Consider the following 25,581-nt stretch of genomic DNA (forward strand, 5'->3'; position numbering starts at 1 on the left):
TATGTTTACTTAACATAATGACATATATTAATATTTCCATATTTCGTGATTGGCTGGTGCAGTCATCACATTTGATTATTAATCATGTGAAAAGACACTTTTTGAGCACTGCAAAGTGAAGCTGGAGAACTCTTCAGTCAAGTGAACCTTATGCGGCCACTTCATTAGGTATACCCTGTTAGCATTGAGAACTGAAGCCTAGAAGAGTCATTGACATGGTCAACAACAACACTCGGCTGGACTGTAGAGTTTAAATGATGCTCTGTTGGTGCTAAATCTGGCCATTCTCCTCTGACCTCAACTAGACATTTTCACCCAGAGAGCCGCTGCTTGGATGGTTTGTGAGAACACCAGCCTGTCTGGCACTAACAACCATGCCACCTTCACAGTGACTGAAATCTTCACCTCATTCTGAGGCTCAGTTTGAACTTCAGCTGGTTGTCTTGTCAATGTCTACATGCCTACCTGGCTTATCAGATAATTATATTAACAACCAGTTGAACGTGTACCTAAAAAACTGGCTGGTGAGTGTACACTGGCAGAGCACTATTTAAAGCATTTCTAAATTAAACTCTAATCAAGTGGTCATAGTTAAATCTGATTAAATAATTTTTCAAAGGCGCAAATCTTTTTTTTTTTGTACGTGTCTGACTTCATTTCTTTCATTTATGGTTTTGTTTAAATATTGTTTATTTCACACAGATGGCACACAATGTAGATTTTTATTTTATTTCCATTACTTTATTTATCTGATTTATCTCTATCCTTCAACCTGATATTCATTGTTTATTTTTTGACATTTTAGACTAACCAATTTAAAGGCAAGTTTTAAAAATTTGGTTGAATGAATGTGTATATGACTAATAACAAATAAAAGTGCTTGAAGAAGAAATGAAAGAAAAAACAAACATAATTGTTTAGATAAATTTTGACCAAAATTTTGTTAGTTAGAAATTCTAAGTACACAAAATAATAACTATCATTTGGAAATAATTTGAGAAACCATTCTCCTCCAAACCAGCAGATGGCGACAAAGCTTCTCTACTTGGTTTCTCGCTATCCAATTAAAACGGGGATTCTACTTGACGTTTGCTCCGAGCTGCGCTTCCTGGTTACGGCATATCCAAGCTAGGCTATCAACTCGCTGGTTGTCTTCCCTCGGGTTTCCGCAGTTCGTCTTCCCCGCGGTGACAGACTGACATCAGATAGGACTTCCACCGCTAACCCTCCAGGATGTCTTTCCTGGAGAAGCCGGCCCCCGGCAGCCTGCTACTGGACGATACAGTGCCCCTGACGGCGATGATCGAAGCCAGCCAAAGCCTGCAGTCCCACACGGTAAGTGTTAACCGAAAGCCCCCGCCGGTTCACCGCTGACAGCCGGCGGCTTCAACAGTAAAATCGTCGTTAATGTTTCCTCAGTATGACTCACTCCTCGGTGCTGCTGTGGCTAAAAATATTAGTTTTCGGGATTTTTTTTTTCTTACAAGGAGGCGTTTTTAAGTCGATGGCTGCGTGGCTAGTTCAATTATCGGACACGCTGGACAAGACTAGTTTCTTTTTAGTTTAGTTTCCCAGACTGTTGCTGTCACTGATTTTTGGTAAGCCTTTTTGCTGATTACAGTGGAGCACTGACACTGGTTGCCCCACGAGGATCGCTTTAATTATTATGCGGGTCCCCGTTTTTCAGTTATATACCAAAGTCCTTTAAAATATTTTGCGTTTTTAGATTATTGTTGAAACAGCAGCACTCTTTGGCTGATGGTTTGTTTTTGTTTTTTTTGTTCTTAATGGGCTAATTTAATATTCGGCATGCAGTCACTCCGAGAAAACAACTCAGCTAGATTCTGTAGTTATTATTTTCTTCAGCTCCATATTTTTTTAGTGCTGAAAAACAAAAATGTGATTTTTGACAAGTTAACTAGAGCAGATCAAAGTGAGCGTGGGTCTGTGTATATGTAAACTGATAAAATGTGTGATTATTATTAAGCAACTGCTGAAATCCACAGAAACTGTAAAATTATCGGATTTTTCATTGGAGTTTGGGGCGGTGTCTGATGGCGTTAGAGGCCAAAGATTTAAAGGCAAAAAGCAATGCCCCATGTTACGTTATATCAAAATGTGCAGCCTTACAATGAGAAGCGTTGGTGAATAAAGTAAACTTGGTGTCGTTGAACTGTGGCGGTTGTCCGATAATGGGTGCATGGCAGCCTGTTTGTTGTTGACAGTCCGGCTGCGATCAGCTGAGCTAGCCAGTTAGCTTAGCACGCTAATGTCAGCACTAAAACAGAATGATGTCTTCCACTGAAGGCACTAATACAGCTGGATGTGAGTATTAATCATTAACGTCCTGTTTTCACGTATTTATTTATATCTGTTAATCCACGGGGTTATTGTGTTCCCTCATTCTTCAGCCCACAGTGAGAATAAACAAAAATAAGCAGCTCTCTGTGCATTTAAAGCTATGTTTTGCTGTTTGTGTGATGCCAGAACTGTCACAAGACCTTTCCAGAGTTTCCCAACATGTAAGCAGCTCCAGAATTAATTCAGCTCTGAGAGGACAGGCCTCTGGTTACTGCACTGTGCTCAGGCAGTAAAGTACTGCTAGTCATTCTGCTCTATCACCAATTACAAACAGCTGACTACACAGAAACAAACACTGATGGGCTCGAGTCTCTCACGGGGTTTCGTTTACAGTGATGTTTCCAACACTGCATTATAGGAGTGCATGCAATGGGAAGAAGTCATTAGATGCAGGGTTCTGTTTTAATTAATGTTTTAATTTAATTATTTAAATCATGTTTATGATGCACATCATAAAGTCTCAGTGTGCACTATGGAGCTTTATGGTCTCATTTGGCAGGTGTTACAGCACCTGACACAATCCAGTCAGTGTAACTGTTGTTTTTTTACATCTGTGGTTATAGACTTACTCTCAGACAAATCACCTCATAAACAAAGTTTTCACTCTTCTGTGGATATGTGAATAATTTCATTTTGGAGAGCTCTTCTGGCAGGTAATGTGCAGGTGAAATTCTGATGTGGTAACAACCTTAAATAGAAGGTTCGGGGAATTTAAAGACTTTCTGTAAAATTTCATAACAGCTTTTTTTCTGGATAAAAATCTGGGGTGATTAGGCATTATTGGTCTGCGAATACAACAGGCGCAGTGTTGTGTTAACTCCCTTAAAAGGAGTGTATTCATTTTATTGTTATTTTTGCCCATTAGATTAATAAAAATGCATTTAATAACTTAAACCCTACTTAAAGAAAATGCTCAAATATTTTTTTCACAGTCCTGGTAATTTTCACTTGCATATATGGATGAAAAACCGAGAAATTGGCTTTATTTAAAAAAGGAAAGTAAAGCATTGAGTGGTGTAGCTAAAGTGGGGCAAGTTATACCATCATCTGTTTTGAGCGTGCCTAAATGCAAAGGGTAAGTCACTTGAACTTAACAGTGTGCCAAAGTGAAAAAGTACTGCTTATTTAAATATAAGTACTGATTAAATACACTTTAAACAATCTTAGGTTTACACATTATATTTTTCCCTTGCTCACTTTAGCGGATCATCTGCCTCCATCCCTGCAGTCCTCCTCTGTCATCCCTCTGGATGTCCTCTTTCACTGCATCCACGAATATTCTCTGTACTCTTCTTTTACTTCAACCTGGGCTGCCCCTCTGGCAGTACCTATTTCTGTCCTTTTTTCTAGTCATGTCCATCCTTGTTCCTCTGTCCCTCTCATTGAAAATCTGAGCATCTTAAACTCTGCTTCCGAAAGCTCTACTTCCTCTCTTTTTCTCTGTGGCTCCATCTCCAAACCACACATCATAGCAGATCTTGTAAATTTTCCCTTTCTCTCTTGCTGCTGTCTCTTGGTCACAAATTACCCTTGACACTTATCTCCACCAACTCCACCCTGTTTGCATTCTCTGCTTCACCTCTTGTCTGGATGATAGTGAACTCATCCACCTTCTGCTGGCTTTCATTCCTCTTCTCTTTAATGCATACCTCCACCTCTCCAGACTATCTTTCACCTGCTCCCTCCTCTCACTACAGATCAGTGTCATCTGCAAACATAGCCCGAATAAATCAACTCGAGGTCGATGCAATGGTTCAGTGCACAAAGTATAATTCAGTGCAGCTGTTAAATAATGAGAAATGTCAGTTTTCTTTTAGGGTATTTCCTCCTTTCATCATCCTACTTCTGCTAATGCGAATGTAAACTGGCACGTGTTTGTTTGTTCTTCAACAGCAGTCTGAAAACTTGGCCTGTTTTATTTTCGCTTTGGATGAAGATTTGTGATATAATTCAACATCACCTTGTTTTGTTATCCAATCTGGGCAACTGCCTTTTGAAACGTATCCATTTAATGTCTCAGAAAACTAGTATAAACACAATATTTGCTAGGCAAGAACAGGAAGTTCACATTTATCCTGACTGGTTTCTAAGATACACACATTTGGAAGCGTCACTGAATATAAAACATTTTATAAAGACATCGACTAAGAAAACACATTTGGTTTTGCAGCAGTTGTGTATAAAAGTCATCGGTCTGGCCACCTCAGTGGACCTCATGTTAGTGCCTTTACTTTATGAAACAAAAGGTTTTAAGAAAAGGTAAAAAGACAGCAGTTCAAAAGTTGAAAGAGGAGCTGATTTTAGTGGCATGAAGCTCCAAAATGAGAGATTTTATTAACAAACATCAGCTGGACAGCAGTGATTTCAGGCCTTTAGCTGTTTGTGAAGCTGCTCTGCTCACATGATTGATTGCACGATTACAGCAGAAATCTGAAGCTCTGAAAGCTTGAAATAGACGGTAAGTGGACTGAGAGGATTAAAGAGGGGAAAATGCAGGGTTTACACGCTCGGTCCTGTTTTCATACTCGTGTCCGTCGTTTCTGACGGTCGAGAAAATATTTTGCTCAGCAGCTTCATTGCAATGATCTGTGACAAGGATGGCATGAGCAGACAGATCCTCTGATCTGGATCATTTATGTGGAAATGAAACAGAAAGCGGATTCACCCAACATGTGTGAACCCCTTTAACGGTGCCTTTCCTGCGCAGCTGGCCTCGCTGCAAGAGTTTTGTTTTGTTGTTCAATTTGTTGTTCAATTTGTTGTTCAAGTTTGATTTCTTTAAGTATTTTTATTAGTTTTTATTACATTTACATTTACTACATTGGTTCAAATGAGTGGATTTTAGTAACAGTTTTGATCATTAAAACACAAAACCTCATTAAAATCATTATTTTGCTCCCAATTTGGCTTTGGTGGAAACTTTTGTTTTTCACATTCACTCTTCAGCTGGCCATCCATACTATCCTAACCAATCCCCTTCCTTCCTTCCTTCCTTCCTTCCTTCCTCTTTCCATGCACATCCATCCATCCATCCAGCCTTCCTCTCTTCCATCTATCCTCCTTTCTTTCAATTCTTATTTGTTTTCCATCCATCCACCTCCCTGCCTTGCTTCTTTCTTTTCCTTCCTTCCTTCCTTCCTTCCTTCCTTCCTTCCTTCCTTCCTTCCTTCCTCTTCCTTCCCCTTTTCCATCTTTTATTCCTTTCTTCCTCCATCTATAATCTATTCATTAATTTTGAATTCCTTGCATCCTTCTTTCTTGCTTGCTTTCTTCCTTTTAGTAACACTAAAAGGTTAAATTTAATCCAAGTGAAACCTTATTATCAGCTCTGCATTTTGTTTTAAATTACACAATTACACTATATAATAAAACAATGGTTCTATGTTCTATTTTTTCCTCTGTCTCTCAGGAGTACATCATCCGAGTCCAGAGGGGCGTGTCTTTAGACAACAGCTGGCAGGTAAATCTTCTAATAACAACCTCAAATTGGTCACCTGGAGAATCAATGGCTCAACATCCACATTAGGCTGGAAGTCACATACTGTACTACAGCTGCCCTCACAAACGTTTAGATTGTGTTTGCTATTTCATCCTGGTTTTTATTTGTTTCTGTACACTTTTTTTTTTTCTCTGTTTGCTGATGCATCTGTTTTAGTCTTTAGCAGAAAATTGAAGTAAAATAAATGTGATTTAGAAGAGAAGTAATTGTTGCTATACTCCCCTGGCTGTGTGCTGTCTCTTGACAAACATAAAATACCAGCACAGTAATGCTGTGAGGAACCTCAAGTCATCTTGGGCCGGATATTTACTTTAACCCATGCGTTAAACAAACTTGTAGGACTGCTGTGTCATGTGTGCAAAATTGAAAAAAATGAAAAACATCCTGTCTCAGAGTGACAAAGAAAACCTAATTTTGCATACGTTTGTTAATGCTAGGCTGAATTGCAGTAATTTTTTTATTATCATGTTCCTTTAAAATCTTCCTGAAAAGCCTCCAGCTGATCCAGAGACTATAAAGAGAGAGCATATTTCTCCCACACTTGCTTCTCTTCATTGGCTCCCTGTTAAATCTAGATATGAATTTAAAATCCTTCTCACATACGAAGTGTTGACTAATCAGATCCTATAATATCTTAAAGACCTCAGAGTACCTCATTATCCCAGGAGAGCATTTGCTCTCAGACCTCTGGTGTGAAAAGTAGAATGGGAGGCAGAGCCAAGTAAGGCCCCTTTTCTTTGGAACCCGCTCCTAGTTTTGATTCTTTCTTACTTTCCTTCTGAAAAAGCTGATAGTTAGGGCTGGATCAGGTGACCTTGGAGCATCCCTTAGGTACGCTGCTATAGTGCTATAGGCTCAGACTGCTGGGGGAACTTCATGTGATGCACCGAACACCTCTTTATACTCCTGATTTGGTTCTCTCTGTGCTACTCTTCTGTCTTCTCTTTCCTGCCCAACTGGATCTGCTGAAGCTCTCTTCCTGTTAATAAGGGAGTTCTAAAAACATCATCTGTTTATCATTAATTCACTTTTCTTTTTATGATTTTAACTCACAGCTTGCTGGAAATATCCAACCAAAATGTTTTTAGTGTTAAGCTGTGCAACTTGGAGGAACTTTAAAGAAGGCAGGATACATATGCTTCCCTCACATTTTGCCTTCCAAAGTCAGCGTTTTCTTAATGACCTGTAACGCTGCAGTCCTGACAGGTGTGTGTGTGTTTGTTGCAGGTGATTCGACGTTACAGTGACTTTGACGTTCTTAACAACAGCCTGATGGTAAGTTCCAGTCATGAACTGCATGACAGCGAATGAAGTATCACTGTGTTTCAGAGACTGACTCAGTATGTAGATTGTTTCATTGACGTTTGAGCAGATTAAACATTGAATTTGTTATGCTGCTCGCATGAACGTTGTGGAAACGACACACTTGGAGACATCACATTAGCTCACAGTGGTCAGCTGTGGAAATGAGCAGCAGTAATATGTGAGAGACTTGTTACTGTTTTGCTATGACTTTTTTAAAAACGGCAGCGGCCCACAGACTAAAAGTGTCTTTAGCCACTCATACAGCCACTAAAACAGTGTTGCCCAATCTTCTTCCTGTGTGTGAAAGCTCAGAGACGGTTGGTTACGTCCGGTTCAAAACTCTGCTGTTTACATTTGACAGAAGCCTCGGCTGGTGGTATAAGAGGCCGGCAGTCATCTCTGCACTGATTCATTGTTATTAATGCGCAGCTGTAGTCTTAATTTTAGAAAGCATACAGAGACAAAATGCTACAGGTCTGCAGTGTACAACTACACACAGAGAGGAAATAAAAGCAGTGGAGAATAGTGGAAGTGCAAACACATACAGTAAGTAGGTTTTATGTATGTAAAATTTACATTAAATGTTTCTGTAATCTAGTGTTCCTCCATTTTCAGAGAAAGTAGAACGATGCTTAAATTCGGGAAACCTCAGTGTGCTCAGTCTGCAAAGCTTCTGCTGATCAGATTATGTTGTGGTTTCTTTTTCGGCTCTGCATATTTCTATGTTGCAATATACAGTGATGCAATACATTTAAGAACATGAGCAGCAAATATTGGCACATGGAGGAAGTTTGCCTTTCAAAGCTTTTCTGCCTGACAGAAACATAGACTGAGGAAAAGATCATTTCTATCTAATAATAACACTAAACACTTCAGTCAGTTATCATGTCTTTCTGAATGTAACAGTCAGTGGAGCTGAGTTGTATCTGACTGCTGAAGATATGGTTGTTACTTGTCTCAGAGTAAAGACATATCATTCCTGGATAACAGGAAGTTAAACGTTTTTCTGCTGAGGCTCTGCATGCTCATTTCCTCTCCATTGGTCTCACTCTGACCCTGACATCCCATCAGCCCCCAGTCTTCCGTCAGCATGCAGAAGAACTGTGGAAAACAGAGTCACTGTGATTTTTCATTCATGTAGTGTTACAATATACAGAAAAACATCTGTTTAAGCCTGTTGATAAAAATATGAACCCTTTTCTCTGTCCTCCTCTTCAGGTGTGCGGCATCACTCTCCCTCTCCCTCCTAAGAAGCTCATTGGAAACATGGACCGGGAGTTCATCGCAGAAAGGCAGAGAGGACTGCAAACTTATCTGGACACAATTACCCAGCATCCTCTGCTTTGCAGCTCCCTCCCAGTCAAGAAGTTTCTGGACCCCAACAACTACTCTGCCAATTACACAGGTTTGCTTGCTCTCAGTTTACTGGATTTTACACACGTCCGTAAGCTTGGCGATTCAGTGGATGTTTGGGACACATTTCTAAATGATCCTGGTAGCCCCCTCCTCTCAAATAAAACATGAAACCGTTTCAGCTGATTTGATGCCAGAAGATGATTCGTGTTTAGCTGTAGACAGAAAACAGCTCGCAAAAGCTCTTTGGCCACCAACAACAAACACATGCTACACAGCCTTTATCTCACCTGTTTGATGGTGTTTAGCTGCATAAATGGTTCCATTAGGTACCAGGGTTAAGCAACAGAAAATACGACAGTGTATAAAAAATGAATATTTTATTATTTTGTTTTTTATATGCAGGTATGAACTACAAAAGTAAGGTTGGTTTCTAAAATGTGACTGATGGGACTTAAATATGCAATCATGTCGGTTTGGTTTGGAGATGCATGAAAGAGCCTTGTGACAGATACATTATTGTAGTTTTTAACACATTCTGACTTTGATGCGACAGAGTGATTCAAAAGAGATGAAACATGAGACATGTTGCTGGGTTTGGGTTTTTTGTTTTTGTTTTTTTTAACTTCATCATGCGGTTAATGTGATAAGATCAGCGACATGCAGTGACTGGAGCAACATCCGTTACTTTACAATACAGCCGTTCATGATTCATAACGATTGGTTATTTATTGCATATGAAGCAATTTTCTGTCATTACTGATTTCTTTTGAAGATTCAGAAATCATCAAATTCTCTAAAATTCTCCCACCCAGCTACCACCAGAAAAGCCAGAAACACAAAAACGATAAATCCAAGATGATGTAACACACATTTAACGCGTCTGTATCAGCTTGGGGATCATGCACGTGAAAAATGAATAAAAATGATTAAACACCTTCAAAGCTTTGAGCTCCAGTGAGCAGGGTTCATATCAGATTTGTCTTAGAGAGCTGTGAGAGCTGTCGTGTCACCTGCTCATCATTCCCACTTTCTGATTTACCGGGAGGCAGACGACATGAAACGGACTGTTAGGAACAACTGTCACGTACAGTATTTGGGCAGCTGTGTCGATGTGGCTGGTGTGTGAGTGTGTGTGATCACTACAGTATGAGATTCTGGAAACACTGCACCAGGAACTAAAAACTGAATGGCACATCTAGATTGCAATCCTGCAAGATACAGAACTTTACACAGCTGTAGTTGACATCAAAATTATATACAAGTTCAGAAGTAAAAGGAAGCAAATTTGTCACGGGTCTCTTCCCAGTTTATTTTCTGACTCCTCATATGAAGACTTGTTTGTTTTGGTATATTTCCCACAACGGCTGTAGTCTGAGAACTCATACTTGCAGCTGCCGTGAGCCCATACTCCGAGAGCATGTAATTTAATGAGTCTTTAGTTTCATTAAAGTGTACTGTGTGGCTCTCTTCCTCTCAGAAATTGCCCTGCAGCAGGTCTCCATGTTCTTCAGGTCAGACCCAAAGTGGGAGGTCCTGGAGCCTCTTAGAGACATGGGTAAGTTTCAGTCACATGACACATTAAAAAGAAATCTGACTGATTTAGTTATAAAGCATTAGTGAATAGAGTGCTGTGACTGCAGTGTTTAGTTAAGCTTTGTTTTCCTTTCTAATTAAGATGATCATGGAGGGGTTGGTGGTGTTTGTTCAGACCTTCCATCCAGCTGCTGACATCTGTTATCATCACTTTATGTTCATCCTGCTACACTTTTTCTTTTAGATTAAAATGCAGTGATTATGGGTTCGTGTCAGCCATTATTTGAATAAATTGAAGTCATTCATTTAATTTATTTTTTGATAAATGGGGAGTAAGCTCAGTGTAATTGGGGATTGACATGTTTCTTTTGTATTTTGTTTTTTTCTTGTTTTGTTTTTCTGTATTTTCACCTCTGTTCTATTCATTTTGATTGTACAGCACTACGGTCCACCCTCGCTGTTTTTAAATCGACTTAACTTGATCGCTTTAGCCTTTACAGCTGCAAATGTAATTATGAGAAAATGCTAACTGCTAAGAAGCTGGAGGAATTTTAGGGGGTGGCACAGAAGCTAAAAGCATTGTTCTGCTAACGGTGACTGGCCAAACCAGTCAGTTATGACTGAAGCAACAAAATCTGTGCAGCCCATGAGAAAGTAAAGCTGGATATGAATTCAGCGTTTTATTTGTGAGAGGAAGCCTGTGATGGTGCTGCAGTATTTTAGACTAAATGTTTGACTCTTATTGGCTGAGTTACAGTTAAAGTGAGGCACTGTTTTCTGTTTGTGGTTTTTTTTTTTTCAGGCTGGAGGATCAGAAAGAAATATTTTTTAGTCAAAAGCAAAGAGCAGACCAAAGAGAGGTACCTGCTGAGCTGGGTGAGTAAAACAGAAAGAATTCCTGTGACATTGAAAAATGATGACTTAAAAAATATTAATTAAATATAAATCGTGGCTAAATATCATCTTTTGCCAAAAGCCTCTTCACCTCTTCACTGCAGACAACTTGAAAGGCTTTGGAGCTCTTGCAGGCTCTTGTTTGATGAGTTATATTGTGGAAGCACTTACCATAAATATTTATTTTATTGGTTAACTGCATGTAAAGCTGCATGTATAGAATCGCCAATCAAATCATATGAAAACTGGTTTAAAAGTTTGCTGACTTTACCATAAATTACATTTTAAAAGCTTTTGGAGAGATGAAGATTGCCACATCTCTCTGTGTTTGTAAGTCTGCTAAGGTGACTTTACAGCTCTTGACCTCTGGAAACTGATTTATGACTCATGAGTTAAATCCTTCATATTTCAGTGTCTCAGCCTCCAAACTGATGGCAAGAATGTCAGAAATGCATTATTCAAATAATCTACATTAGATAGCACATGCTGTAATCACCAAAATATTTTGTTTTATATGGCTGAGTTCAGAGGACGGTACACAGAAACAGTCTTCAAGAGTTTAACTAAAATATGTGGAAACAAGAAAAACTTTGCTCTTTGACATCTTTATTACTTTTTTTGATAAAAATGTGACTATTAAGTGGTATTTCATTCTCCCAAAGCTCAGAAGAGATCAAATGATTCAATAAAATTAGGTGATGTTATGGTATCACCCAGCAGGGAGGGGTAACACATGTTTTTGTGTGTGTGTGTCTGTGTGTAGGTGGACCTGGGTCCTGATAAGTTCCTGTCAGACAAAGACCTCCAGTCAGCCATAAAGCTGTTGACCAGCCTGTCTGTACGTACGCACCACATATTTGTCCAAGAATTAGACAAAGCAATCTGTGACATCAGAGCTAGCTAGTGACGTGATCATGTACCTTAATTTGTTAGATCAATTTAGAAACTGTTCATTCTGATGAATTGTCAACTGACAATCCAGCTAAAGCTAACCAGCTTTGCACATAAATGGCAAAGTTGACTTCACTACAAATGGTATAACAGACAAACACCTGATCAGAGTTGCATATGTTTCCGGTTATGGCCTGTAAGTGATTAAACTCCTCTTCCTCGACAGATCCCATATCTCTGTCCACTGTTGTTCTCCAGCACCAGCGAGTCTTCAGCACTGCTCATCCGGCCGTTCAGTGAGAAGGGCTCTCTGAGAGACCACATCTGTAAGGTAAACAGTCTGTGTGCTCGTGTTTCAGTGCTTCAGTCAAACTTTCAGATAGTCAAACAGCATCTGAACCAAAGAGAGGCGCCCTGAAATTTCAGCCTGATTTCATGAGTCATACTCTATATACACGTAGTTTATAGTTTTTTGCACTATTCATATTTTCCCAGTAAGTCAAACTACAATGTGTAAAACCAACAAAAGACATGGCACTGCTAGCAGTTGTTAAATATTAACAATTATTAACCATAATCCCTCTACCAAAGTCAAAAAATGCAGTTTTGTCAGATTCTGCCTGCATTAAAATTGTGCCCGGAATAACACCTGACTTGCTTCCACCCTACTCAAGACAACTCCTGTCAGTTGTGCTTAAAGTAGCGTTGGGTCTACTTTTTGCAGAAGCTGTGTCAAGCTACACGAAACAAGTGAGGGAGGCAGGAAGTCAGACGTAGGAACGACAGGGAGAAACTGATTTAAACACCCAGAGTAGACTAAACACTCCTAAATGTCTCCCTGTGTGATATGAAGCCATAGCTGAGCAGCATCAGTTGTTAAATTTAAAATAAAACATCGCTGGTGTGCTTTTTACAGAATAACATTCATCATATTGGAATACACAAGTTGCATAATGGGACTTTTTTGCATGAGGAAGGATTCCTGTATGCGTTGCATTGATGTGTTTCCTTAAAATAGGCTTGATCAAGCTGTGTTTGTCAAGTTTGTCAAAAGTAGTTCAAACAAAAATCTTCCTTTGTCCAGGTGAAGCCCAGGGAGAGTTACCTGAAGAAGTACTGCAATCCAAAGAAGAGTCAGGGCCTCGAGCTCCCTCACATAAAACTGTACGGCCGACAGATTTTGGAGGTACAGACACACATATACACACAGTCACATATACGCAAACACACACATATGTATGCACACATACATATATATACATACACTGTGTGACTATCTGTGTGTTTATATTCAGGGACTAAAGCTCCTCCATGACGCTGGTATATTTTTTGGTCACCTGCACACGTCTAACGTTCTTGTGGATGACGGCGTGTGTCGACTGATGGACGTGGAGAACGGCATGCTGGGAGTTCCCTCTGCACTGCGACCTGCCTTCACCCAGTTCAGGAAAATTAACGTATGTGCACACACTGACTCAGTTTGCATTAGCCTGATTAGTTGAGGCTAAAATAAGACCTAAACCTACACACACAGATTCTTTTTATCATTGCTGTAATTAGTGTGACCTCTGAAATGATTTATTAAGAACTGAGAGACTAAATAAACTACGTGTGCCAGATGATCCACAAACTGTTGTTTGAAGGTTTGAGAGACAGAAACTGTTTGTGTGTTCACGGCAGACCACAGAGAGCATTGATGTCTTCTGCTTCGGACATTTATTGTACGAGATGACGTACGGCCGACCGCCAGACAGCGTGCCCATTGAGCAGTACCCCCCTGCCCCCTCCACAGCTGTGGGTCTGTAAATACACACACACACGCACATCCTGTATTTTAATATGTAGAGACTGAAATGTCTAAATGGAGCAATTGCAGTTTTATTGTTGCTGATCTTTGATGGTTTATTTTTCAGTGTCGGTGCTGCAGTCTATTCTGTCCACAGAAGCCTGTAAAAGCGGGATGCCAACAGTGTCGGCACTCATGCAGACGCCGTGAGTTCACCTTTTAGTATTTAAAGTAACACACAGCTTGAAAGCCCTCGGGGAGTCTTTGTTATCCCCCAAATGCACATAGGAGCTTTTTTTTTTTTTTTTTAAAGTTATGTCTACACAAACCCAAAAAAGGACTGTAAATGCATGTTCTCTCCATCGTGTCACTACAGCTCCTGATGTATAGGAGTAGCTGCAGAAATCTGCCAAATTTAAAGATTCACATAAATCAGCAGTTTGTCTGCAGACAGATGACCTTGTTTCAGTTTCTGTAAAATGAGGTTGTCTTACAGTATTGTTTCCCCACCATCAGCCCAGAGAACCAGGGCCTTCCTTCAACTGGCTTCTTGTCTCTGACTTGTTGACATTGTTAAACTTGTCAGGGGCCAAAGTCCCAGCTGGTATAGTTCTCAGGGTCCTCACAAGCATGCAAGCCTGCTCTCTTTGGCACTGTGACATGTGCGGGAGAGGACTTTCCAGCTAAATTACTCCTAATTCAGTTACGCTTTTTCTGTGTGAAACAAACCTACAGTGGAGAGGATGAAAAGAACACTTTATAAGGCTTTTATACAGATGGTGTGATAAATGGCTTTTAATGGCTCTTTTTATTTATTTATTTTTAGATAATGAGGTAAGCATATGTTCAAATAATCCCTGTGAGACAAAGGTTCAGATGTCAGGCTGCTATAAACACTCAGTTTAAGACAGTTTTTAGCTTGACTGCCTGAAGGACTGATGAGCTCATGTAATGGCCACTGTCTGTTTGTCCTGTTACACCCGCTTACAACATTAGGTTGAGATTAATTTGGGCTGACTGTTTCAGCCTCTTTTACTTCTCAGTAGATTTTAATGTCATTAGTTTGTGCAGTACAGCCAACTGACAACGAAGCAGAACTGTGTTTTTGTACTTCACACATTACAATAGCCTTTGAGTTGTCAGAGATCGTGAACTGGGTGAGGTGCTGCATCACTAACATTCTGGTCCTGCTCTTAGCTCTGTATGATGTCAGCGAGAGGGGGACATCCTCATGTGGCCGCATCGGGTACACAGCTTTGTCTGTGAGCGCTAAAGCCTCAGCCACTGCCTGCTCAAATCTTGTGTTTATGAGAGGCAGACAGTCACATAAAAGCTGAATAAAGAGAAGTGTAAGGTTTATTTTTCTGAGCCACCATTTTTGTTTTCCAGGCTTTTCAGTGATGTCCAGCTTCAACGTTCAGAAAAGCTCCAGATTAAGGTGAGAGGTTCAGTTTGACGTTATTGCTGTGAGTTTGTTCAACAACAAAGATGAAGAATAAAAATGAAGAATATCTTAAATATCCTCCTCCAGGTCCCCAGCAGGCTGAAGGAAGCACTGAAAGCAGCAAAGGAGAGCCTGGAGAAAAGGCTGCAAGAGGAGCAGAGACTGGTGGGTCAACATTCTTCTGTCCTCCCACAGTACTTGAGCAATAATTTCTCTGCATTGCTATTTGTTCTCTCTCTTGGTTTTAAAGATTTGAGTATCTATTGACAAGTTTTCTTGTGCATACAGTGCATTTATTTCGTTTCCAAATGGTTTCTTTTTTCTTTTTTTTGTAACTTTTGCGGTTTAGCTCAGGCTCAGTGCTCCACAGATCACTGTATTTCCCGTAGTCCTTGATAATGTAGGTAGAATATTTCCAAGTCTGTCCACACTGTCGGTAGACACAAAAAGAGGAAGTTTCAAGCTTAAGACAGCAACTTTGTAGAAACTTGCCTTGATTTGATTAACACAGACTTTTACGGGAACAAAGACTCTGTATTTTCCCCACCCTCCGTCACTTGCATTAAAAGCACACAGGAAAGTATGACCAGTATGAGTAGGAGGAAAGATTTAAGAGAGACCTGAAAAAGTGTGAATCTGTTCTAAAGTTCATCTAGTAGGCTGACATGTTGTGACATGAATCATACACCTGCTGTCTCTTAAATCACTGTAAACATTTTGGACTTTCTGTGTGAAACAAATAAGGTGAAATCAGTTTATGGCTGTAGACTGTATATTAAAGATGGCTGCGGCTTCCAGATGCTTTAATGCCTCAAACCTGCACTATTTCTAACAGCCAGCAGGGGGCAGCAGTTTTGGTTGGGGGATTTTTTTTTTTTTTCTAATGAGTTTATAGCCTCAGTTGCTAGCTTCAAGTCTAAATGAATACAAGTTGATGACAATGCTTGAGGCTTGAGCTTGAGGCTTCTAAGGTTTTGCCAGTGGATGATGTAATGTTGGCTATGTCCATCTGTTATATACAGTCAAGATTCAAAACTCTCGGGTGACCCAGAAAAACGAGTTTATAGTGGTGTTATTTGCTTAATTTGTTCAAGAATATTCACCGTCAGAAATACGGGATACACAAATCTACGAGCACGTCTAAGTGCAGTGTTACAGGGTGGCCAGTTTTTATGAGAAATTTCCTGATGTTGAAAATAACTTTCTGTATGACTGTCTGATTGCAGCTGCACCAACACAGGAGGTTGACCAGAGCTCAGTCTCACCACTGCTCAGAGGAGGAGAAGAAGAAGAGAAAGATCCTGGCAAGGAAGGTCAGCACGCACCAGCAGCTCTAATTAAAATTTAACACTTCCTCTGTGATGAAAATGGGTTGTAGTTTTCTGTCTGAAGTGAAATACATTTGATATACACAGCCGACAGATCGTTCCAGAATTAAACACACAGTTATGTTTTTATGTTTGCAGAAGTCCAGACATTCAGCTTATGAAAATGAAGAAGATGTCTCAGTCCGAAACAACAATAACTCTGGTAGGTCGCTGCTGTTAGAGGCATTTCTTGGCACACGAGCGCCGCCGCCATCTGTTAATGAGATCAGGAAATTAGGACAGAGTATGTGAGGCTGGCTGTGATGGCACATGCAGCTTTCATCTGTTACTGTTAAAAAGACCATCTAACCTCTAACATGCCAGGAGATGTTAAAGTTAAGAGTCACTCTCAAGTTAAAGATGATTAAAGGGGTTTCTTTGTCCCGTCTTCAGGTTCTGGAGCTAGTTCCCCGCCCACATGCCCTTCCTCCCCCACTCCCCCATCAACCACAGGTACGTCTGTCAGACTGTCTTTACAGCTGTCACTTTAACTGCCTGTTTTTCTCCCGCCTGTCTCTTTGTTTTGGACATTGTCAGACAGACTGTGTCGCGCCCCCCCATGATGAGAACCTGCCAGGGCTGTGCTGTGACTCACATCAATAACAGTTTTCATCTGAAATTTGCCTGTTTGATTATAAAGACTAATCATTAACTTAAAATGTCTGTCTCTGTCTCTTCACCTCTTCTATCATCGTGTGGTTTTCAGGCAGGTATCTGTCTCTGCAGTAGTAGTACATCTTATTGACTTTGTTTTGTCTCTAGGTAGGTGAATGCAGGGTGGGAAACCTGGATGTTTTATTTCATATTTTAAACTTTAAATCTGCCAAAATTTTGTATTTTTCTTACTGTTTAAAAAAAAAAGAAGTAAAATCTACATGCTGTGTGTCGGTCCATCCCCAGCTGTATGAAACACTGATGTAGCCACAGTTTCATCATCTGAAAACTGAACCACAAGCTTCTGAGATGGTCTGTTTCACACAAACAGCACCAGCAACACACACAATGAAGAGGGTTAGTTTATAATGACTTGAAATTGACTCAGCAGAAGCTGATCTGCTATAGCTTCCTGTGTCAGAGCACCTGTCAGTCAACACAGCCGCACCCAAAACTCAGTTATCCAGGTGGATAAGCTTTTCATCCATCCATTCTCTTCTGCTTATCCTTAATATAAGATAAGCTATAAAATATATTTATCCCACTCAGCTAGGAAGAAGGGAACTGTCCAAAACCAGAGCTGTATTCTGTACTATGGGGATTGGAGCAGTTTCAAGCAGCATCTAGAGGACCTGCAAGTGTTTTCTTACCCTTCAATCTTACTGCAGATGGACATCTTGAAAAACAGCTTTATAGACATAGTGTAATTTAAACAAGTTGTTTTTGTTTTAGTATTTTACTGTAGTTTTAATACCTCAGCCTTGTTTGAAAGAAAATGGGATGGACAAGCAGACAAAAGAAAACCATAAGACCTTCAAACACTTTGAGGAAGTTTCTTTAATTTTGGTACAAACCATAGACTGTATTCAGAAGATGGACATAGCCTTTCTTGTATTCTCCATTTCTACACTTGGCACCCAAATTGTGCGTTTTTTGTTTTTTTTTTCTTTTCTTTTTTACTTAATACCAAAGCCCAGTTTGCGCTGGCGCTTTATGCCATCTAGATTTTTCTGGAATATATTTAATCTAAGCTTGGTTCAAGACATACATCTGTAAACTGTACATCATACAGAGCAGCAAGAAAAATCTAAAATGTCACCAACTTAGCAGCAAAACCTGCTGACACAAAGTCAACACCAGCTTCCTTCCCTGCTGTTAGTGTCTCCTCTCTGCTTTCCTCTCCCTTCTCCTCGTCCTGGTGATACTGTGTAAATGCTGATTGGTCCTCTGAACAGATAACCGTCATCTCCTTCTCTCTCTCCTTCCTGTGCTGTCTCCACTGTAGAGCATGCTCCATTCTGACCGTGTCTTTGGGTAAAGTAAAAGATTTCTGATGTCAATGATGATGAAGGTCTCCAGTGGGGTTTTTTTTAAAGCTGTTGTATACCCCAGCTTTCCAGCAAGTTCCTCGTTACAAGACCTGGTCACATTTATGAAGGCCATTAATGAAGGAAAGAGATTGATTTAAACTGTTTGATCTATTTGTAATCAGACTTTTATCCATTAATCCTTTATCTTTCTTTTTTTTTAAGCTGTCAAAAAGTCTGTGATTCAGAAACATCAGCAACGTTTGATCATTTCAAACCAAACTGAGTTTATGTAATCACCGTGTCTTATTGGCTAATCCTGCTCTCATAGGTTTGAGTCTGGAAATGAAGAATGAAAGAACTTGTTAATGGGGTGTATGCACATCTTTAAAAAAAACCTCACAATCTGCAATGATTTCCAAACATCGCATGCGGTCAAACTCCTTCCTGACTTAGACCGGCTGTTTTCATTGGAGATTGTGATTGGTCAGCTTTGCCTGGTCAGTCTGTTAGAGCACGTCTGTCTGTCTTGTTTGTTTTGTCTGCTGGTTATTTGGTTAGGGTGAGGTGTCACTTTTTTTTCATCATCATCATTCCAACACTTTGTGAGGTGGTAATAGTTGAATTTTCTCTGTGCCATTAGCTGTGAAATGTCTTTTCATTTTACCCCCATAGGTTTTCCTCCCTGCCTTACACAGCTCTTCTGCAGATCACAAAAAGCTATCATTTTATTTAAGGTTTTTCTGTATCTTTTTTTATTTTTATTACATATTCAGATAATTCTTCGTCCACAGCAATCTTAAAGAAACTAACTTTTGGATTAAATGGGTGTTTTTATTATGCATGTATAACTGGCCAAAACCTCCTTCTTTAGGCCCAGCAATAAAAACATCTTGTCAGTTTTATTTAAACCAAGTAAATAACTGTTCAGAGGAGCTTGAGGTCTCTCCAAACCACAGATGGTCTGAAAGGTCAAGTCAGTGCTGAAAACCCTTAAACTTGTGAAGGCCAGCAGGGGCGATTTGTGTGGTTGCAAAAACCCCCCAAAAAACCAAAAGGGGCAGCTCTATGGATGTATATGGGGAAAATGGCTCTTTCCTGAGGAGTTAACGGGTTCAATTGGTAGTCTCAGGTCATACTGAATAAAACATGAAGTCCATTTGGTAAATTGTGATGATCATAATAGTCAGAAAGAACCATTATCTTCCTTTACTTGTCATCTCTGGCTTCTAAACATCAAAATGAATGAGAATCAGCTCGAGCCTTCGTAACCAGACTAAAACAGTGGGTGCCATTGTGGCAGCATGGTCTATTTTTTATTTATACATTTTTAAATTTTTTTTGTACTATTATTATTATTGTTATTGTTATTGTTGTTGTTGTTGGTTTTTTTTTAATTTATTTTTTATAATACTGTCTATGGTACAAACCTGTTGACAGTTGGTCAGACACATTCTGAAGGAGGTGGCGTTGTCAGTGATGACAGGTGCCATTAAAATTGATGGAAACTGTACAATTTTGTGATCAATTTAAAAAAAAAAACAAACTAAACTTTAAACCTTCCAGCTCATTACAGTAACAAAACTTACCTGAAACAATGCGACACTTAAATCGGGTGCACAGCATGTGGTCACAAATTTCAGTTGAAATTTGTCGATTTAACCGTGAAATGTGGTCTCACTGAGAGTGTAGCTGTGGATGTTAACAGAAGAGTCATCTGAATATTACATGAAAAATCCCTGAAGGTCACTGTGGCTGCCAAATGTAATGAAAGTCATTTTGTCACACAGCTATCCTGGAGAAAAATCAGTCGCCACATAAAAGGTTCTGCACTCGCTAAATTATTACAGTTGGATTTTAATGTTTAAAAAAACAAAAGAAAGAAAGAAAAAAGATTTCACTGAAAATCTCATCCCCAAACACTCTGAGTGCACAGAACGGTTTCTCCAGGTCGGCTGCCATCTGTCAGACTGATGGATGTCCTTTCATTATGTCACGGATTATTCACTGTGGAGTTGGCAAACTCCAGTCCCGGCTATTGGCCTCCGCTTTACCCACATGTTAACGCTTCCCAGCATTTCGCTTCTTTGCCTGTAATCCCTGGCTTTCACGGAGCTTGGGGATGCAGAATGGCGCAGCTGCAAGAGGCGTAACGGGTTTGAGTTCAATTCACCGTCAGTTCAATGTTTCAAAAACAAAGGAATACGAGGCCGAAAAGTCCCAGAATGCACTGCTGGAAGAGTCATCCAATCAGAGAGAGCTTGGAATTCTGTTGCTGTGGATGAGGTTGGAGGTTCTGGAACTTAAGCTGAGCATTCTAGAACTCATTTCATTCTGATAGAGGCTGGTACTGAGGCTCGTGAGTGCTGCTCTAATTGGAGCCATTTGTATAGAGAAAAGGACAAAAGAGACCTCACTAACTGATGACGTATGAAAACGCATACATGTGTATTAGTTTAAAGAACCACTAGACTATTTCTCACAAGTATTTGAGGAAAACATGTCCGAGTAGTGTCAGGAACTGAGAGTTGTTCCATTGAAGTTGATGGTGGATTGAGTTCAGCCTGGTCATAGTGATATCTGAGAATGCTGCTTTCACAAAGATAAAGTCTCTCTGGAAACAGCGTCCCTCTTTTCTTTAGACACATAAAATATCATCAAGACAGTATCTAAACAAAGTACATAAAACGCATTTATGTGATAGAAATTATGTATTAACGGGTATAAATTAGAGCTGTGAGGCATGTGTTCCATTTGTGACACACAGGTATGTATATTTTAGATTCAGTGCAAAGGTTAATTATTCCCAGTGATGTCTTTTGTAATCACACACCTAGAAATAAAATATATATATATATATATATATATATATATATATATATATATATATATATATATATATATATATATATATATATATATATATATATATATATATATATATGTATATATGTATATATATATATATATATATATATATATATATATATATATATATATATATATATATATATATATATATATATATATATATATATATATATATATATATATATATATATATATATATATATATATATATATATATATATATATATATATATATATATATATATATATATATATATATATATATATATATATATATATATATATATATATATATATATATATATATATGTATATGTATATGTGTATATATATAAATAATATGAAAAAAATAAAATATGAGAGAGAGATTTTTTTTTTTTTTTTCTTTTGCTTATTAGAAATGACAAAAATGGTTATAAATTATCAAATGAGTATAAAGTCGTGGACACCCAAACTTCAGTCTTACTGTGTTTCTTTGTGGAACTGGTTTACTTTCTGCCAGTGTTAAGTGTCTCAATTAAAACTGACAGTGTTCATGTGGAAATAATTAGGTGAAACATGATCATATCGAAGACCTTTCCTTGTTTAGTGTTCCAAGCTCTTTTAGATCCGTAAAGTTTTCCAGGTTACTTCAGATCAGAACCAGATTCCAGAGCATCTTTGTGCAATCAGCTGCTGAGGAATGTTCCCTGAAACCTTTGTTTTTCTCTAACACTTCCTCCTTTCATGCTTCTGTCTCATACCCAGGATCCCACACTGCTCCTGCCCCTCCACCTCCTCCACCTCCACCTCCTCCCCCCTTACAGGACTCATCCTCCTGTCCTCCTCCTCCTCTGTCCTCCTCTAATGGAGCGGGAGGAGGCCGTGCCGCCTTGCTGAGCTCCATCCAGACCTTCAGTAAGGGCAAACTGAAGAAAGCCGATACCATCGACCGCAGCAAACCCATCGTCTGACCACGTCCACAGACACAACGTGTCCTCAATATGGCAACATGACCGACACACCAGTTCTGCACTGTGGTGAAGGCCCTCCCCCAAGATGTGAAAAAATCACTAACAAAAGATCTAAGTACAGTTTTTGTTTTTATTGCTGTTTCTGCATTTTTTCCCCCCTCCTGCTTTTAAACTTTTAATGTATTGCTGTGGTTGGAGAGACTCGAGGACAGGTGGGGTAAAATGGCGACCTCTGTTTGCCCTTCGAAACATGCTGGACAATCTTAGGCACCTTAAGGTTTTGTCTTTTCTGGTTACTTTGTCCTTAAGAGGCAGACACCGGATAAAAAGCGGGAAACTGAATCGGGTGAGCTTTTCTTCTGGCCGATCTGCGGACAGCCAGTTGACTTAATTTTTGTTCTTTGTGCTCGTAAAAGTAGCACTTAAAAATGTGTGAGAGGAAATTGTGGAGCAACCATGGATTCCTGACCCCTGCTCGATGGTGAAGTTGCATTTTGTGGATTTAGGACTCATTTCAGTACTTCGATGGTGTCAGAGTGCTGCACCAGTCCTGAGTATGGAGTAGACCAAACTTTCCTTCTTTTAAATTATCTCTGACTTTTTGACATGTAGCCTGCAGCCTCTGCTGAGCCAGTTTCCTCACAACTGAGCTGCAAAACACACCAACTGGTCGTCTCTGTCTTTAATTAACTCGCTGTCATGCCGTGTATTAAATTAAAACAAAATACCAATGCAGTGCAAGGTGTTCAAGAAAAAGTCATCTTCCTGGATTGAGAGTTTGAAAGCAGAAAAAAACGTTTATTTGCATCTTATTGATCTGTAGATATTTTTTGGTTGAGTATCAAACATCACATTGAAATTACAGACAGAAATGACTGTTTGTTGCAGCACAAAACAGTGGAGGTTTAACCGGCGCTCTGCTCATTGGTCTGTTTCTCTGCATTGCATTTCCCCCAGTTGTCTCCACAGTTCTTCAGACTGTACCCCTCTCTCTCACGAGCTCTATAAGCATGAAACAATCCCAGTTTAGATTGATTCTGAACATCTTTATCTCCTTTTTTTCCTTCTTTTGGACCAAACGGGCGCAATATTTTGCACGAGGCAGAGCACATAACGAAGAGCAGCTAAATGAATAGGAAGCTACAAACTACACTACTTGTGTTTTCATCCAGCTGTTTGTTTGTGCACATTTATTTGATGATGTCATGAGGGGGCAATGACAAGTTTGGGAGAAATAACACCCCAGAAAAAAGATGCGATGTACCGTGTTTAATAAATTTATTAGACCACCTGTTATTTAAAAAAAAAAAACATTAGATCAGAGTTATATCATTATTTCTGAGGCAAACTGAATTCATCATTTTACAGCCAAATGTGAGCCGGCACTCTGGACAGAAATAAATCAATCAACATTCAACCACAAGATTTTCTGCTCAGAAATGCATGTAAATGACTCTAATTTGGCGTCTTAGTCAAAATATATCATGCTTTCATTTTTTTCTTGTAAAACAGTAAATTTAAAAATTCATGGATAACAAAAATAACTATATTTTAGCATTAGAAATATTTTGATTCAAAAGCTTGCACATTCTGCTACACAAATGAATAAAAGAACAAATTTGTTAATTACCAATACTGATTACTTATGCAGCTGTGGCATAAACCTTATGTTGAGAGGTGGACTAATAAATTTAGGCACTGTGCATGAAGCAAGTGTGGAGCACTGAAGAAATAAGGTTTTGATGGTGTGCGTCCTAGCTCCTTTTACTCACAGTTGATGAAAACAGTTTCCCAGAATTCTCCTTAGCTCTGCACTACAGTTGGATTAAAGGGAAATGAACAATAACATTAATTTTCTCACCTGGTATCCTCACAGTCTCTCATTTTAGTGCAGCATGAATTCAAAATCAGCCGCCTGCTGTTGAGGTTTATCGTAGATCATCACGTCTGTACTGCCCCGCATCAGAGCAACTTGGATGCATGGCGACGAGCAGCTCTGCTTCCGATTGTGCTCAGGGTCTGAAATTAATCTCGCATCACATTTTTCTCCTGACCTCAAGTAAATCCTCAATTTTTTTTCCTGATTTTATTTTGGTCCATCAGTCTCTTCACATCACTGACCAGGGTCCAGATCATTTCTAATAATCCTTCCATCCACAAGTAAACTACAGATAATGCGTTGCCGTCAACATTACTCTGTACTTCTGGGAATAGTTAACCTAATGCCACAAACCATGTAAGGAAGTTTGATTGAACCAAGGCTTCAGATGATCTGTAACCGGTTTATTATTGTCCCGAGTGTATTTGGGAAGATTATTCTTGTTCATATAACTGTTTCTTTCCAAGCATGCAGTGCTGTGTAACATTAAACACAAATAACATTCAGCACTGAAATTTTGTGGATGAAGTGCAGCCCCAGAGAGCTCAGCTCGCCTTCAGGATTAACTTCAGACCCTGATTTCTGATTTTGATTCTTTTTAATGTTTGTTTTTTCCTCTGTTTTAATGTTTGTGTCCAGACTTTTGTTGTTATTGTGCCATACCCATTTGGGTGATAGTGCCTAAAGAAATCTGAATGTTTTTTGTTATTGTACATGAGCTCATCGTTGTGTTTGTGGTAGTATGCCAACGCTTCAGCATGTGGCTTAGAGTGGTTAGCAATTAACAATAGTCCACATGTCTGTAAAATTATCAGAGTACAACTTTGTAAATCTGCAACAGAAAACACAACAGGTGAATAATTATAACTTTAAATTACATGCAACTTTTACAGCTGTCACCACAGGGCAGCCAGGACCCACTGTGTGCAACAGAAACTATGGCCACCTGTGGTGATTTATTCCTCATCACCCAACTTGTGCGCTGAAGCGCTGGTGGCTGAATCTGGAGCTCAGGTGAATCCTGTAACCTAAAGACTCTTTAAAAACCAAGTTTTTAGCCCTTCGATGACAGCTCAGTGCTCAAATCATTTACTTTCATCATTCAGTGCAATCAGCCTAGCATGAATGCTCATTACGTTTAACCAGAATGTGTCTCTGCAGCACTTTAGAGGGGTGGAAGCCCGGTCCACGGGGATGTTTGTTAATAAAAAATAATCCAAGGCAGCAAATTCTCTCTAATCTCCTGAGGAGTGTATTAATGCAGCTGCAAGAGGACCCCCTCATCATCAGCAAACGTGAAATAGATTTGGCTGCTGTGATAAATAATACTTGTATCAAATGAATAAACATTTGGGGAAAAAACAGTTTCCTGTTTATTTTCACGTTTTCTTATAGTTGTGATGAACAGGGGAAGATGGAAAAGGCAGGATGTGACATCTTATCAAAAGTTAAAAGGTTTGCTCAGGGAGGGATATTTACAG

At 39.3% G+C, this 25,581-nt stretch overlaps 1 protein-coding gene across 2 annotated transcripts; it reads left to right on the forward strand.

Annotated features, from left to right (window-relative positions):
* The first annotated feature begins 1,067 nt into the window (after window positions 1-1,067).
* On the forward strand, window positions 1,068-25,464 carry pxk (PX domain containing serine/threonine kinase). Of its 2 annotated transcripts, XM_031731483.2 has the most exons (19): window positions 1,068-1,335; window positions 5,771-5,821; window positions 7,088-7,135; window positions 8,384-8,570; window positions 9,999-10,076; window positions 10,857-10,930; window positions 11,712-11,786; window positions 12,066-12,170; window positions 12,924-13,025; window positions 13,135-13,296; window positions 13,520-13,637; window positions 13,753-13,831; window positions 15,015-15,063; window positions 15,157-15,234; window positions 16,296-16,382; window positions 16,536-16,599; window positions 16,830-16,889; window positions 18,376-18,404; window positions 22,016-22,150. In XM_031731483.2, the coding sequence occupies exons 1-18, from the start codon at window positions 1,234-1,236 to the stop codon at window positions 18,390-18,392; spliced, it is 1,536 nt and encodes a 511-aa protein (XP_031587343.2). In that variant the 5' UTR covers window positions 1,068-1,233; the 3' UTR covers window positions 18,393-18,404; window positions 22,016-22,150. The 2 variants fall into 2 exon arrangements, with proteins under 2 accessions (XP_031587343.2, XP_031587344.2); XM_031731484.2 differs by lacking the exon at window positions 18,376-18,404 and having other exon boundaries at window positions 22,016-25,464.
* Window positions 25,465-25,581: the final 117 nt, after the last annotated feature.

The sequence above is a fragment of the Oreochromis aureus genome, linkage group 5 (assembly GCF_013358895.1).
Source record: "Oreochromis aureus strain Israel breed Guangdong linkage group 5, ZZ_aureus, whole genome shotgun sequence".
NCBI lineage: Eukaryota > Metazoa > Chordata > Actinopteri > Cichliformes > Cichlidae > Oreochromis > Oreochromis aureus.

Coding starts and splice junctions, on each gene's coding strand:
- pxk (XM_031731484.2), top strand. CDS start 1,234: ATGTCTTTCCTGGAGAAGCCGGCCCCCGGCAGCCTGCTACTGGACGAT. Junction 10,931..11,711: donor AGAGGTACCTGCTGAGCTGG/GTGAGTAAAACA, acceptor GTCTGTGTGTAG/GTGGACCTGGGTCCTGATAA. Junction 13,832..15,014: donor TCGGCACTCATGCAGACGCC/GTGAGTTCACCT, acceptor TTTGTTTTCCAG/GCTTTTCAGTGATGTCCAGC.